The 17,646-nt window shown below is 40.8% G+C and overlaps 1 protein-coding gene across 5 annotated transcripts in view; it reads right to left on the bottom strand.

Annotated features, from left to right (window-relative positions):
* The window catches only part of LOC140492005 (long-chain-fatty-acid--CoA ligase 6-like), a 170,563-nt gene that overhangs the window by 131,840 nt on the left and 21,077 nt on the right, over positions 1-17,646 (bottom strand). The window contains exons 1-2 of one of the 5 annotated variants that reach the window (XM_072590593.1): positions 17,274-17,323; positions 13,765-13,995 (exon numbers count right to left, since the gene is read on the bottom strand). The exons of 3 other annotated variants lie outside the window; for them this stretch is intronic. In XM_072590593.1, coding sequence (XP_072446694.1) covers positions 13,765-13,774 — 10 coding nt within the window. In that variant the 5' untranslated portion in view covers positions 13,775-13,995; positions 17,274-17,323. Of the gene's footprint in view, positions 1-13,764; positions 13,996-17,273; positions 17,324-17,646 lie in introns of those variants that run through there. One more of the 5 variants, XM_072590592.1, reaches the window with a different exon arrangement.

Here is a 17,646-nt window from a genome sequence, read left to right as displayed (position 1 = left end):
ATATAAGATTAACTTTGCAAAATCGGAGGCTATGCTTTGGGGAACCTTAAGGATGTGCCAGAAGTTGAAGGTGGCCCTAAGTTCCCTTTTCAGTGGTCACGGGCAGGGTTCTGATACCTAGGCATTTTTATTAACCCCCAAGTTTAATCTGTTATCTCGGACTAACTTTGCTCACTTGCTTGACAATATTAGGGTGGCACAGTGGCTCAGTGGTTAGCACTGCTGCCTCACAGCGCCAGAGACCTGGATTCAATTCCTGTCTCAGGCAACTGTCTGTGTGGAGTTTGCACATTCTCCCTGTGTCTGTGTGGGTTTCCTCTGGGTGCTCCAGTTTCCTCCCACAGTCCAAAAATATGATTAGGTGAATTGGCCATGCTAAATTGCCCGTAATGTTAGGTGTAGGGGAATGGGTCTGAGTGGGTTGCTCTTTGGAGGGTCGGTGTGGACTTGTTGGGCTGAAGGGCCTGTTTCCACACTAAGTAATCTAATTAGGTGAGATCTCCAGAGATGGGAGGCTCTTCCAATTTCATGGCTGGGCCGAATAGCTCTCATTATCTCTTCCTTGTTTGCTTTATCCCATGTTTATGCTCCCTATAATGAAGTATCAATTGAGTTCACTGTTGTTCTTTGTCTGCGATTGGGTAGGTAACAATCCAAAACTCAATACTGAGGCATCCCAAGCAAAGTGCTCTCTTATTAACCTGTTGTTCATGGATAAGAGGAGGACAGTTATGGACCACTGCCGGAACCCCATTGTCATTAGTACAGTCAAGGCGTGGAGGGAAATGCGTCAAAGTGAGGGTCGTTTATCTAAGACTTCGCCACTTACACCTATAGTTGGCATGCCAGGGTTCCGACCAGGGATGATGGACTCAGGGTTCAAACTATGGGCAGCGGGAGGAGTTTCTAGTTTGGGAAACTTGTTTGAGGAGGTGGTTATGATGTCTTTTGAGCAAGAGTCGCAAATACGGGTTACCCAGCAGAGATCTTTTCCATTTTTTTCAGGTTAGGGATTTCATCCAGAAGACGACTACGCTTCTCACTAAGCCCTATAAGCCCAATATAGAGAGGTTGTTGCTACGTTCCACAAGCACCCTTTCAGTTAGTGCCCTCTATTGCCTGCTGGGTGGCAGGGCCTGGCAGGCTATTAACTGGTTGCGTGAGGTCTAGGAACAAGAGCTAGGAGTAGAAATCTCTTCTGAAACATGGGAGAACAAATGGGAGAATACTCCAAAGTTCTGCACAGGGCTCACCTGGCACCAGACTGTCTGGCGAAGTTTAAAAAAGGGGCATCTTCAGTGTGCCCCAAATGTAAAGTGTAGATACTCTTACCCATTACGTCTGGACATGCCATAGGCTCCATGTTTATTGGAGCGCTATGGTGAGAGAGATATGGAGGGTATTGAGGACTGAAGTCAAAGTGGACCCGATATCTCTCCTCTTAGTTTCTTCCAATGCCCGTCTAAAGATGGTAAATTCAGTAGACCTATTTAATACTCTTGCATACAGTGCACGGAAGAATATTCTGATGAACTGGGTGTCTCACAACCTGCCAGGCTTGCTTGGATGACAGAAATTAATTATGAAGCACATTCCCTTGGACATTTTTACAAACATGGTGCACCACATTACAGAGCATTTTTATAAGACATGGCAGCCCTACTCGAGTTATTTGGATATAGATTTGTCCATTTTAACTAGGGCATTTGTTTAACCAGGGTGGTTAGATTTGTCAAGCTCTGGGCCCTGGAGGGGGTCTCCTGAGTTAATACGGGTATATATACACACACAAACAAACAATGCTCCCGTTCCTTTGTTTGGGAGCTTTGTGCCAAGCATAGCTGTTCTGTATTTTGTGTTTTTTTTTTGTTTTTCTTTTTTTTTGGTGTTGCTTTGCAGAGTATTAGGGCTTGTTTGTATTATAGGGTAGGTTAGTAGTTAGTAGACAGTAGTTGTATTCTAACTTGTTTTTTTTCCATTATACTGATATTTGTTGACTATACTTTTCAATAATTTTGTATGTTTCTAAATTTTAAAAACATTGCTAATAAATATATTTACAAAAAAAAAAGGTGCTGATGAGCTGCCTTTTTCAACTATTACAGATCATTGCATCACAATCAGGGGAACGCGTACATCTGATAGCATCTCTCCAAATTCTGCTCAGGACTAGGACATTGCTACAAAATAGGATTTCAAGTTGAACACTCACAGGTATCTCAGGCACAGACATCATCTGATGCTTTATCTATATACATCAATTCCAGCTCTTTAACAGATCTTTCAATCAGAACCCAATAACTCCTCATTTCCATATGTCACATTGGTGGGAAAGTAGTGTCATATAGGGAGGTGGAGATGTAGGGGAATTGTCACTGAACAAATTATCCAGACACCTAGGCTTGTGCCTTGTGCCTTGGATCTGAATGCTATCATGGCAGATGGAAAGCAAATCCCAGTACAACACGGGCATCTCTGCATCAAGGCTCCTATATTCATATCCTAAATAACAATGGACGCACTATCTGTTGGGGTTGAAATGTTTTGTAAGGAACGGAGTTTTGTAGGAATTTGTGGCTGAGTTGGATGAGGTAAATTCCATATGGACTGCTGAATCCATTTAAGATTTTTCTTAGTTGTACCTGTCATTAAATGTGTACTTTAAACTTTTAATAGACCACAATATGCCTGATAGTTCATCCTTTACCTATGGTGATTCTGGGCTGTAGCTTAATGGTGATTAACTAGCATTGTATTTAGTCTTAATTTATTTGACTCATGCACAGGAAAATTCCTGTTTGTGAACTGCTGAATCCCGTCTTGCGATATTTTTAGTAAATAATTGGAACTTTGAATTTCTACTTTAAAAGAAAAGCATCCACTCTCTACATAGATCATAATGCTATAATGTTTGAAGAAGTGCTAGAATAGAAAAGAAAATCCAGATATATCAATCATTCTATTCAAGCAGAATATTTGACATATGACCACTGTTTCAACCACTGGTTTCAAAATACTCACAGTTAAAATGTGAGACAAAGAATTGTTCTACTTTCTCGCTGATATATTGCACTGATATATTGCAAGTGTACAGGCACCCAGCTCATGGATTGGACCAGGCTGTTTCTCTTAGTGCTTGTTCAGTTAGCACCTACCTATACCTTTGTAACATTCGTGCCTGGATATGTATTGGTTCATGTGCCGTCCACTTAGCCTTTGACTCTGGCTAAAGTTTACTACGAGATCAGTGCTGCCATAATGACATGCTCTTTTGCACAGACACACAGACAGGCTGCTTGACATACTCATCAGTAGGCATCTGGCTGGGATGGGAAACATATCAATCTAATGTTTGCAGTATGCTCCGCAGTAAATTTACTGCATGCACATTCGACCAAACAGCCATGTCAGACACTTAGTCAGGCCAGTCACAGGTTAGGGGCCACAATTGGTCAAGGTGTCTCAACACCATACCATCAACCACAGAGTGATTCTGCAGAGACTGAGCCATGGTCCATCATCAGTTTGGGATGCTCACAGTCAAGGGATGTGCCCAGCTACAGGCCAAGGAGTGGGCAATGGGAAGTCCTGTTGAGCCAGCACAAGCAGTCACTGGAATCAGGTATCATCAGTTGGGGAGCTGCAGTTGGGATCTGTTCAGTCATGGTCAGCGCAATGTAAAGTTGGTCAGAGATCAGGGTCCTTCGTGACCATCCACCGATTGTTAAAGTGGATGCAGCTTGGAGTCCTCTGGGGATCTAGATAGAGTTCGCCGCACCATCCTGGTGCACTGTGCTCTGCACAATTGGAGCAGGAGACGAGATTATGTGACAAGTGACGAGGAGCCAGGGAAATAAGAACAAATGTCACTGACAGACTGAATCCCTTGACTGGCACGTCTGTGCAGCTGGACAAGCATTAGTAATCTGGCATTATGCCTTAACTGGCAGCTTAAATGGTACAAAAAAAATCACAAATCCATACTGCTCATGGCACAAAGCTGGCATGGCTGATACTCCCTCATACACAACCCCACTCTCTCATCCTAGTTGGTTTTCAAGAAGCCAGTCCATTCGGATTATCCGTCCTTTGATTATATCCTATCTTAATACCCTTGCTGAGTCATTTTCCCCAATACATACTCAATGGTCACTTACGTCTTGTCATTGTCTATAAGGGGAGTATCACATATAGATAAGCGATTTGAAAATTCTAAATAATAACTTCGATTGTCAACCAGCAAAGAGAACACACAGGAAACAGAGGCTGCTGTTCACCTCTACAATGCAATACAAATGCTGATGCCTTGATCTTAATAGTCCATAATGGTTTTCTGCACCCAGTTCCTATCTACTGTCACTCAATGTAAATCAATCAGGTCCCATCAGCAGTCTGATGCAGCTGAGCTTGGTCATCCACAAGAAGAGCCATCCTCCTCAGCATTGCCAATGCTTGACTGGATGCAGAGTGGTCTCTCAAGGAATGACAGTCTTTCGGCTATATTTGCTGGGTGGTAAGCTTTCTAGGGATGGCATGTGGTGAGAAGGTGAAAGCTCTTAGTCAGACCTTGTGAAATTGACACATTCGTTTATTTCACTCTATAGTAGGAAGACGTCAATGACCCCTCAGCACAGAATGATTGCTCTGCACTGATGAGTCATAACCTCTCCAATCACATGCAGGTGTATGCAGTTTATAAAGGATTACAAGAGCTTGAAAGTTGATTGGAAGCGAATACAGTTCTGATTAGAGTTGATAGCAACAATGCTGCTAGTCTGGCAGTATCAGTCAGTTAACAATGGCAACAGGAGGTCAGTTAGTCTACAGAAATAGATGTTAATATTCAGCATCCTGCTATATATGCCATAATTTCATAGGGCAGTGAGCATTCATCTCAAGTATCGTTGTGTCATTTAGTTTGCATGAGCATTGTGGTGACTGGGTTCCTGGGGATACAGGGAGCACCCTTGGTGCTTCAGGAGTTGCGATGCCATTGTGAGGCAGTGAATCTCATTAGCAGGTCATCTAGATAACATGTTCCTTCAGTCAGCAAGGGCTTAGGTAATGGCTCTTTTACTGCCTGTTCCTGAGTGTAGCCAAGTTGAGATAGCAGTGGTGTTATGGGTAGGCCCTCTTTGGCTAAAGACAACCATAAAGACTGTAAGCGAGTAGTCTATAGGCAAAGTGATTTTTTTCCTTCTCCCGCGGGGATAGAATTGATGCAATTTTAAAATTATTCCATATTGCCTGCACGTGTCTCATATCCCACTATCCCCTGCGAGTTCATGTGTCTGTCTGAATGTCTCAAACATTGCTGACATATCTGCTTCTACCACTTCTCCTGGCAGCGTGTTCCAGGCACCTATCACCCTCTGTCTAAAAAAGAAACTTGCTTCATATCTCTCCTTGAAAAAAAAACCTTTCCCCGTCTCACCGATGCCCCCTCACATTTGACAGTTCCATCTGGGGAACTAGACACTGACTGTCTACCCTATCCATGTCTCACATTTTTATATGTTTCTATCAGGTCACACCTCAGCTCGAGTGAAAACAATGCAAGTTTGTCCAAGCTGTCCTTATAGTTAATACACTCCAATCTAGAAAACATCCTGGGAAACATCTTCCATACCTTCTCCAAAACGTCCATATTCTCCCTGTAGTGTCGCAACCAGAACTACACACAATACTTTCCAAGTGTGGCTAGACAGCTACAGTTTTATACAGCTACAACATGACTTGCCAACTTTTACACTCAATGCCTGAATTGCCTGAAACAGACTGCATACCTTGAAGATACAAAGTTAGAAATGTAACACAATGTTTAAAATTCCACTTGAACTTAATCACTAACCAAGTCATGTCTCCATATTTATATTGCTGCCTTTCAGTGTAGATCAGGGCCTGGGGATTTATCAGTTTTCAATCTCAATTTCCTGAACACCATTTCCCCATTAATATTGGTTTCATTCAGCTCCTCCCTCTCACTAATTTCTGTGTTTCCCAAATTTCTAGTATGTTATTTGTGTCCTCTTTGGTGAATACCAAACTAAAGGATGTATTTAGTTGGTCAACCATTTATTTGTTCCGCATTATAAGTCTCCCTGTTTCTGACTGTAAGAGAACTACATTTGCTTTTAATCCTTTTTCTCTTTGCATACCTGTAGAACTATTAAATCAGTTAACGTTACCTCAAGCTTACTCTCATTTGCTGGTTTTCCCCTCTCCTGATTAATCCCTTTGGCCTCCTTGTCCCAGACAAGAACTTGTCCCAATTCTGAGGAAGGGTCACTCGACTAGAAACATTAACTCTGATTTCTCTCCACAGGTGATGCCAGACTCACTGAGCTTTTCCAGCAATTTCTGTTTTTTGTTTCCTTTGTCCTCCTTTGCTGGATTCAAAACTGCTCCCACTCCTTAGGTCTGTTGTTTTATTTGGCTAATATGTAATACTATCCCGAATTTCCTTTGCAAACCATGGTTTGGCCACCTTTCCCACTTTGTGTCAGACAGGCATGAACAATTGTTGCAGTTCACCCATGGGCTCTTTGAACATTTGTCCTGGTCTTTCCACCATCACCCTTTAAGTAACATCACCCAAACTATAATGACCAATTTGTGCTTCATTCCACTGTTGTTTCCTCTATTTAGATTCAGGATGCTAGTTGCAGAATTACTATGTCACTCTCCATCTTGATGAAGAATTCTATCCCCAAGGGACCTCACAGAACTAGACCACCAATTATCCCTTTCTTATTACACAATACCCGGTCTAGGATGGCCTGTTCTCTTGCTGATCCCTCAAATGTATTGGTCCAGAAAACCATTCCATATACATTCCAGGAATTCCTGCTCATCACTAATTTGATTTACCCAATCTAATTTATTATGCAATTTAATATGAACTCCAACATCACCTTGACAGTTTGGAGGTCTACGTGAAACATCCCCCTAACATTGTTTGACTCTGGTATTTCTAGCTCTACCCGTACAGATTTTACTTCTGAGCCAAAATCCTTCTTCACGGTTGCATTAATTTCCTCTTTAATCAGCATTGCAACTCCACTGCCTTTTTACTTTTTGTCTGTCCTTCTCAAAATGAAATACCCAGAGACATTCAGTTTCCATCCGTGGTCAGCCTGCAGCTACATCTTGATAGCTCTGCCTGTTGTTCACCCAAACATTTCCTGCCTCTGGAATCTTAGCCTACAGTGTGACCATCTCTCTAACTGTGCCATTCACAATGTTCTCCGCCTCGTAGATGTTCCAGTGTCCCAAGCCCTTGCTTCAGCTCTGAAACTGAGGCTACGCAGGAGCAAAAGATGGAGATACTTCCCACACACATGCTGACCTTGTGCAGTGGAAAGGTCCTCGGCTTTCCCATGGAGCAAAAAGAGCTCACCACAGCTTTAAACTCTCCTGCCATGACTCACCTCTTTAAATTATGTCCTTTGGAAGGTGCTGAATATCAAATAATATCAATTACTCTTGGGATCTTATTCCCTGGTCCTCAGTACTATTAAATATATAAAACTTACAAACTATAAACCACGAGAAAAAAAATGTGAAATACAAAAAAGCACCTCTTCCCCTCATGTTCCCACTATGCTCCAAATTCCCAGAAACACAGACATACACTCTGGCTATATCTCACTCAATGTGTTCATTCCAAACTTCTTTTGCGAAGTTTATTGATCCTCAATTGATCTTCAATTGCACCTGTTTTAGAAATATTGAGTTTAAGCAAAAATTCACTTTGTAAATTAAAAATAACTGGAGTAAAAATATTTTGCTTGTCCATAGGACAACACTTTGTTAATCCTGTCATCAATACAGTTTTCTGAGGCTGATCTGACCATTTACTAAATATTATAATAAAAATACATTAATTTCAATGCAAAGTCCAGTACCACTGTTTTTTGCTATTGCAATGCAAATTCTCTTTCATTATAAATTAAGGCAATTATTGGTGTGTTGCAGATCATTCAAGGAGTTCAAAACTAGAGGGCATTGGTTTAAGGCAAGAGGGAAAAGATCTAAAAGGGACCCAAGGGACAGCTTTTTCATGCAGATGATGAGCCGATGGAATGAGCTGCCAGGGGAAGCGGTGGACCCTGGTCCAATTGCAACACTTAAAAGGCATCTAGATGGGTGTATGAATAAGAAGGGTTTGACATGAATATGGGCCAAATGCTGGAACATGGGACTAGATTAATTTAGAATATCTGGTCAGCATGGACAAGTTGGACCGAATGGTCTGTTTCTGTACTGTACATCTCTATGAGTCTGGGTTACTTTTGATATCTGCACATTTCCATGAAAGTTAGAATCTGGAAATATGTAGAGTTATGGCAGAGCTTCCAGCTTTCTTAATCTTTCACAAGTCTCATGAGCATTCTGCAACATTAAGAATGCATCTTCCACTCAGTGCATGGGGTATTTGAGATGGTGGGGCAGGGTTGGGGGAAGGGTGGAGGGAGGTGATGAAGGAGGTGGTACTGAGTGATCTCAAGCCTGGAGATTCTGACTCAGAGGTAAGGGACAGCACTCACTGCAGCATAAGAACCCCTCACAAAAGGAGGAGCATTATTCGACTTTAAAAAAAAAACTCATTAAAAGTGCCTGGAGCTGACTAACCTTTTGATACATGAATGCTATGCCATGCCATCACACCACACCAATCTGAGCTGATTAGATCCTGAGTGAGAAATCAGCAGAATGTATCCTTTTTTTTCAGCAATGTCTGAACATTTCTGCATTAGTGAATTTTATATGCTGAGAAGTACAATTTCTAAGTTTTCTGTTAGTAAACTATCCAAGTATCACATTTGTAATTTCCACGTTATGCAAGTGTCCTCAGTCAGTGGATCCTGCACACTTCACAAATTTTTCATTTTTTTTCTTCTCACTGATGGGTCTTGTGTGGGATGGAAAAACCATAGATGCACTGGAGTTTTCCAGCTAGTAACAGTGAACGGGAACCATGTTAAAATTGGTTCTTTTAAATCGTTCTTCTCCGAAAGAGTGATTTTTAGATGTTCCTCAGGGAGCAATCTGTGCCAGATAATGAGCTAATCCCTATTAAATACAAGTTTGCTTCTAATCCTATACAGCATAAAAGCCAAGCTCATTTCAAAGTAATTTCTGCTCTGTGGAGCAGTCACTGGGTTTCTTTTTCCACAGACTCTGCTGGACCCTCCCTTCCTCCAGCATGATCTGTTAGTTTCAAATTTCCAGTATCCACTGCATTTTGCTTTCATTCAAAATCATTTCGTGGGTTATGTTTGAGGGGGTTTCTGAATGTCATTCAGTGGAATATTTATGCTCTGAAAATATTCAAGCAAAAATAAAATCTGAACAATATAACCTGCCACTTGAGACGCCTTTGCTTCACCAATACTATTCGGAGATCACTGACCATAGTTGGTTATAGCCAGTGATGTCTCAGTAACTAGAAACTAAACAGAAGTTGCTGGAAAAGCACAGCAGATCTGGCAGTATCTGTGAAGAGAAATTAGAGTTAACGTTTTGAGTCCAGTGACCCTTCCTCAGAAAGCTGTGCCTTTTCAGATCTACTTTTTGTAAACTGTGTTCTTGCCTTTATTTTAAATATAGTTGTTTTATGCTATCCTTGGATCATGGATGCTCACACTTCTATTTAGATCCATTTGTAGAAGTGGTTAGAATATATAAAATCCAGTCAGCTTTAATTTGGGTAACCGGTCTTAGCTGGCATTTATTTTCCGTGTTACACCTTGCTAGCGGGTTTTGTCATCCAGTTGAATATTACCAGATGTATTTTGAGATAATCTACTTTCCTTAATGTCTGCATTTTAAATATGAATAAGTAATAAATGACAGAGTCAGCATTTTGGTTTACCAATAAATATTGAGTTAGATTCTACTTTAAACAAACATACAGGGATTATATATCAGGATCAATCTATAGATCAAAGTACTAAGTTTGAATTGTATGTATTCCCAGATAACAATAGGTCTTACTTATACAGACAAAACAAGCAAGGAAGCAGTGATCCAAGCCATTTCAATATTCTTGATATAAACCTCTATGGCTAGTATACAAATAACCTCCAAATGACTGTTCCAAAGGCTGCTTGCCATAACTACATGAGTGTCAGATTTTCTGGCTCCATGCTTCTGTTGCCTTTCTTATTCTGGCAAGGTTTACAGGTTTTTTTAATTTGATTTTATTTATTCTTGTCACATGTACGTTGGTACAGTAAAAAAAACCCGAAAGAAATGCGGATGCTGCAAGTCAGTTCTGAGGAGGGGTCACTCGACCCGAAACATTAACTTTGATTTCTCTCCACAAATGCTGCCAGACCTGCTGAGCTTTTCCAGCAGTTGCTATTTGACAGTGAAAAGTTTTGTTTTGTACTAAGTACAGGCAGGTCATACCATACAAAGTACATCAGAGTTATACAACAGAGCGAAGAATGCATTGCTATGGCTGCAGAGACAGTGCACAAAGAATGAGATCAACATTAAATTTAAAATTTGAGACCCATTCAGAAGTCTAATAACAGCAGGTTTGGAAACTACTGTCAAATTTGGAAGTTATTGCCCTGCAGTTGGTACAAATGGTACATGCTGCTGCATTGGATGAATGAATAGTGTATTGATCAAGCAGCCTCTTTGTCTTGGATGGTCTTAAGCTTCCTGCATGTTGTTGAAACTACTCATCTAGAGAAATGGAGAACACTCCTGATATATTAGATTAGATTACATTACAGCGTGGAAACAGGCCCTTCAGCCCAAGTCCACACCGACCCACCGAAGCACAACCCACCCATGCCCCTACATTTACCCCTTACCTAACAATACGGGCAATTTAGCATGGCCAATTCACCTGACCTGCACATCTTTGGACTGTGGGAGGAAACCAGAGCACCCGGAGGAAACCCACGCAGACACGGGGAGAATGTGCAAACTCCACACAGACAGTCGCCTGAGACAGGAATTGAACCCGGGTCTCAGGCGCTGTGAGACAGCAGTGCTAACCACTGTGCCACCGTGCCGCCCATTGTTATGGACCAGGCCAGACCACTCAAAATATTCTTAAACAAGCAGCCCAGACCATAACTTCACAATTATTTTCAGTAACTGTACAGTGCAAATTACCCAGATTAAGTTAGCGAGGTTGACTATCAGGTTTAAAAACAGTCAAAATATTTATTCACAAAGTTGCACAATGAAACACGAAGAACAGAATAGATAAGCCCTACATAACTCAGTCTACCCAAACCAGACTTAAGCATGCTGTTCCGAATATACAGAACAGTCCCAATAGGCAAACCCCTCTAAAACACCAGTACAAATGGAACACATGCTTACAGGTTGAAGTTGGAACAGAGAGATAGAGTTTCTACACAGCTCACTGTTGAACTCCCAACCAGTACTGAACTAAACTGATCAGCTCAGCTAGAGAGCTGACCACTCCCCTTTCTTTATACAGGTCACTTCTAAAACGTGACCACTTTAGCCTGAAATCTCATCTGTTTACATACAAACAAAAAGGCCTCTCAATGCCCTTTAATCTCTGTAGCAAACCAGATTAAGTCGGAACCGAGAGTGGCTTAATACCCCTCTGAAAAAAACCAAGAACATAGTATCCTTTAGAAAAGGGAATACCTTTTAGAAAAAAAGAAACCAGCTTTGTGACAATATGCATTGCACATGGTGGACAGAAATTGGGGAGTATCTTTCTACAGAATTCCTTGCCTCAGACCAAGCCTTGCAGCCACTCTATTTATTGGAATGATCCAGTTTCTGGTCAACAACACCCAGCTGATTGACACCTAATAATGTCACTTGTTTTAATAGAGTATGTGTGTATCATATGGATGGTTTTCCATTAATTTGAAGCCGCATGGAAGATATATCTGATAAGACTAAATTAGCCTGTCCTTGGGACCAAAATGTCCTTTTTGTATTAATTATTCCTATGAAAATGCTATGAAGTAAGAACTGTAAGTTCGTACAACTGGTTTTGGACAATGTGAAACAAATTCAACCCTCAATGCGGAGCACATTCCATTCACATTTGGTCTGAAACAGCAGTGTTTGATAGATTAACCACTGCCTGAATGGGATCACTTGTGAATCTAGATATATATTAATCGGAAAGTCAGTCTTTATAGCTTGTGAGCTTTGTATGCATATAAAGTGTTAGATTTATATGTAGATTAGCATTTTTGTGCATTTGTTGGTAAAATACAAAGATGAACAGCAGAATGAGTGAGTGTTATCTGATTATCCTTCAGTTGGTGGGTCATTATCATGGAACAGCTTTCCTAAGAGCACTAAGGGTGGCCATGTAGTCTGGGAACTACAGAAGTTCAAGGTGGCAGCTCACCATCACCTTCTCTAGTGCAATTAGGGATGGGCCATAAATACTGGACGAGCCAGCAATGCCTAAATTCCATATTTAATAAAAACAAGTGCTTTACTTTGGATTTTGAACAATGAAGATATTTATTTTAGAAAGTACATTTATTGTGTGCACGTGCAAGGCATTTTCCACTAAAATTAGTCCGGGTGTGACTAAATCAGTGTTGTCATAGCCAGATGTGCGGCTGGTTCACTAAGGCTCCCTTTACAGCATCTTCCAAACTCATGACCACTACCACTCCAGAAAAACAATGGCAGCAGATATATGGAAACAGCACCTACTCTAAGGTTCCCTCTAAGCTATCACCATCCTGACTTGGAAACATAATCACCATTTCTGCAGTACTGTTAGATCAAACCCCTGGAATTCCCAACCACCCTCCATGGCAGTATGTGCGTACCTACACCTACAACAAGGCAACTCATCACTGTCTTCTCAAGAACAACTAGGAACAGGCAATAAATGCAGGTCCAGCCAGCATTGCTCATAGTCCCCGAATTAATTTTTAAAACATTAGCAATGTCTACTGGGTAGTACTGGTTTAAATCACTTATTATAATTACTGATTGATAGTAATCAGTCTTTGTTCTGATGACGATGTCCCTGACGGCATGACAGAAGTAGGCTGATCTGATAACCTTCAACTCCACTTTCCTGCCATTTCCCTACAAACTTAAATCCTGCATATTACCTCAAACCGATTCTAATAAATATGTCAGGTGTGATTTCCCCTTCAGGAATCCATATTAACTCTACTTGATAATCTTATGGATTTCTAAAATTCTGATATGACATCCTTCATAAAAACTAACATTTTCCCAGTCATAAGCATTAAGCTAACTTGCCTGCAGTTACCTGTCATTTGTCTCTTTCTCTATTCAAATAGCGAGTTACATCGGCAGCTTTCCAATCCCTTAGGACAATTTATCCACTGTCACAACTTTTCTTACGATTCGAGGAGATCAGGTCCAGGTGACTCAACCTTCTTTAGTCCCATTAGTTTCCCTAGTACTTTTTCTCCAGTGATAGTTATTGTATTTTTTTTCCACTCTTCCTTTTACCCTTTGAATATTTAGTAACTTTGGAATGTGATTAGGATCTTCTATGGAGAAGACTGATACAAGGTATTTATTCAATTCCTCCTCCATTTCCTGGTTTCTCAGTATTATTTCCCTACCTCAGGCTCCAAGAGCCTATGCTCACTTTTGTATCTCTCTTCCTTTTTGTACATTTAAAAGAAGCTCTTGCAGTCTGTCTTGCAAGTTTACCCCCAAAGTTTATTTACTCCCTCTTTATTTATGGCTTGCCTCAAATTACAGGGCCAAAGTTCTATGAGCTTTAACCTGGGTCCTCACCTGCAGTCATATGCTCCTGTCCCAGATCCAGACAGATCAGGTTGAGTTACCTAACTGAAGGGGTATGATCACTCTCTGGAGCAATGTGTCCAGTTAATTTTCTCCTTCTTTGATGTAGCACAACGCCTCCAGCTCCTTAACTCAGATCCAACCTTCTTCTCTGCAGAGATGTTTGCTCTGTATCTTGCTGGTGTACAGATAGCCATAGGTGGTAATCCAAGATATGGTCTCCTGCAATTTTTGAAAAATACTCATTGATGGATTGTGGATGTAATATATAGTCACTGTTCGTAAGTGAGCAAGTGATCTTTAAAACTGCATAACTGTAAGGAATCGCACAAGTACGAGCATTCATAAATGAGATGTTCATAAGTTGGGGACCTGCTGTACATCTGAAATGTAGCCACAGCCATAATGTTGGTAAACTCAGTCAATTTGTGCCCAGCAAGACTCCACAACAATAAATGCATTAATGATCAGATAATCTGTCCTTGGCAACATTGCTAAGGGCTAAGGGCTATACACTGATCAGAAGAATTGAGGACCCTCCCCACCTGCTCTTCTTCAAAGTATTGAGTCATCGACACAGAGGCAGAGGCACTGTCAGTCTAACAATAGCTAAATGCTCGATGCAATAGTGTTGTTACCCAACTGGGAAGAATGTACCAAGAATTGAGCCCCACTATTCCAGAGTTTTGAAGAGGAGAGCAAGGAGAACCCCATCTCATTGTTCTGGGAGGGCAAGGAATGGGTATAAGCAAATATAGAAAAGGCATGGCCAAGGGCTCAGATAACCATGGTGAAAGAAAATCTTGAGTGGTGTGAAAGGAAAGACCTCTCAGGAATTTATGATCTAGCATTTCATCAGATAAATAATATTTCAAAAACTGCTCACTTCTGTAGTATAGGGACCAAGTCTGACTGTGATACATCAAATGACGCCACAGTAATGTATTGTCACTGTTAGGTGTGTTCTCGAAAATTTAATTAATTTTCCTTACTTCAGCAGTTTCTAATATTCTTTCAGAGTACACGGAGACAAAGACAAAAAGAATATTACAGCCTTTAGTAATCCACAATTTCTGCCTTCTGCTCTGTTAAACCACTCCCAAAGTCAAATACATGGGGGAGTGGGTGGGGGTTGCATTTTAACCTGGGGAGTACATGGATTTGTTTCAGGGAGTGGCATATTAAAGTTTAGCAGAAGTACAAGCATGTTGGGAAGCTAGATCCAGCCCTTGACTGTCATGCTTAACTCCATGTGCATTAATCTATTGCACAAAACTTCCCTGGACAGGTTATGTAACATAGAACTGTAAATGTATGGTAATTACTCAATGAGAGCAATATTTATGTTTAGTGTCACATCCCCAACTTCCTGAAATGCCATTGAAAGCAAGGCAAAAACATAATGGCATTTAAATGAGTGATTACAGCTTATTTTGAACAGCTACTCTTTTATATTCTCATAGAAAATAATATGCTCACAGTACCTTCGTTAAGAGTTCACCGTCTACAATTTGAGGTCTCCTGAATCATATCTCGATGGTTAATGCTTTGGCTGCCTTTGGATTAAAACTCAACCAAGGAACAAAGAGACGGCACGAGCCCCATCTGGTTGCTGTTGAGATAGCAGCAACTGACAGTAGGAAGTCGAGCAGCTCACCATTCAGGTTGCAGTCTTCCCAAAGCCCAGGGTGTCATGAACATATGGTAATCCATGCAACTCCAAATCAATGGAGGAGAACTACGACATGAAAATATGATTTGGAACCTTGGGTTCCAACAGGGACAAAACCTTTTACCTTAATGTGCAGCTGGTGTCCAAAAAACAGCAATATGTTTTTGCAAGAGAGTGCAAGTTTCCTGGGAAGTTGCCACAATGTTTTCAATCTGGCATGAATCTAAACATCGATTTCTTGGCAGGCACAGACACCTCTAAAGGGTCTAGATGTAGGTTTGGTCACTGAGGTGGAAGGTTCATTCCCAGACTTTTTGTTACCCTACTAAGTAACATCTTCAGTGGGCCTCCAGGCGAAGCAGAGCTACTAATCTTCTCAAAACTCGCTAAGACCTCTTCAGGGTTCTTAAAAGAAGTTAAAAGCTTCCAACTGGCTAGTGATCCTGTCAAAAAGCTGACCCATGAAGCCCAGGCAAGTTGGAATGAAATCTTTCTAGCCACCAAAATGAGTGGTCACATGAGTAATGACAAATTATTGGAGAAGTACACCAGTTGTTCATTCCACTACTCTCCCAGTCACATCACAAAATTTAATAGCTTTACTCAATTACCAATTTGGTTAATTATATACTTTATCTACATTAGGACTAGATAAAAGGATCCATCAACCAGATTAATTTAATAAACAAACAAACATATTAAAAACTTACTCAATGAAGATGTCAAACTGGTTAAACAGTTCATTATGCAAGTATAAATAGAATCGCCTCTCAGTAACACAACACAACTCACACATAAATCTCAAGAAAACAGATTCCTCTGCAGACATTCACTTCAGAAAATAAGTTATGGTCAACTACTGGTATTTCCTGAAGGCCAAAGAGGATAAGACATGGGATATTCAGATGGCTAGTCGATCCTGGACAGGTCACTAACCAAACAGTTATCTCTGGGTCTTTGTAGATGGTTGCTCAGAAGGTACTGAGGCCAACTCTCAAGGGAGTTTCTTAAGAGCAGCCAGGTCATATTTTTCTAGGAAACAAGAAGTGGTGCTGGGAAACTTCCTCCCTTCCGCAGGCTGGGCACCAACTCTCTGTTCAAACAGAAACTAGGTCTTCAGCAATCATAAAATGTTTGCTGGATTTCAGCTGCATCTCTGTTCAGCAGTTAGCTGAAACCACGTGGTTTCCAATAAGTACCTTGTTAAAAAATGTTCCACTGTGCAAAAAAAAAACAATTCATGTCTCCACAGAGTGTGAAGCAAGCTCTTTTTATATATAAAAATGCAAGCCTTTCAATACTTCAATCCTCAAAAAAAATTAAAGATATTTAATATTGGTCACTGATCTCTGTTAGAGAATATAATTTAGGACACCTAAATAAACTGTGAAGAACCTATCTCATACTCCTCTTTTCCAAGTAAAGTGATCATATCCAATCTTTTATCATAGCTGAAGTTCTCCATTCCTGGCAGCATCCTCATAAATCTCCTCTGTACCCTCTTTATAATGGAACCATATCCTTCCTGTAATATGATGACCAGAATGGTATGCAAGTGAGGATAATACAGGCTGTTTCCATTGCTTCCGGAGATACTTTTATTAATGCCATCTACCCAATTACCACGAGATGGATAGAAAAAGTTGTACATATGACCTTGCATCTTCCGATTGACAACAAGACAAATTGACAGGGACCATTAACAAGCTTTTAAAAAAACATCCCATACAGTAGTTATGGGAATGGGTAGATATGAAAATGGTGTGAAAATAATACCATCCATAGAACTCTACTGAAGAGCAGTAATTCAACACACTCATGTTCATACCTGTAAGAATAAAAAAAGACTTGAGTTTTTCTCTTCCCATTATTTGCTGCTCTGACTGCTCTGTCTGTTGAGATGCTCCTGGTCAACAACGTATGGATTCGAGCTCGAAACGTGGCTATTCTAAAGTGCCAAAAGAATGCTCCACCTACGTCTGATAAGAGACAAACTTTCAGGGCAGGAAGCAGTATGCCAGGTAGCACCTGAGGGAGGAGACAATTTCCAGTGGCAGGGTGGGGAGAGGTGTAGCTGCAGTGAGAAAGAAGAGTGAATTAGAGGGACTTTGAAAGAAATCTTCACTTTCATGTGACCTTTAAAACACCCTCTACTACTCATAGACCACCACAATTCACTGTGCTGTGGAATGGCTTAGTAG

This window comes from Chiloscyllium punctatum, chromosome 20 (genome assembly GCF_047496795.1).
Source record: "Chiloscyllium punctatum isolate Juve2018m chromosome 20, sChiPun1.3, whole genome shotgun sequence".
Classification (NCBI taxonomy): domain Eukaryota; kingdom Metazoa; phylum Chordata; class Chondrichthyes; order Orectolobiformes; family Hemiscylliidae; genus Chiloscyllium; species Chiloscyllium punctatum.
The sequence above is the reverse complement of the archived record's forward strand: the minus strand, read 5'-3'. Positions and strand labels throughout refer to the sequence as shown.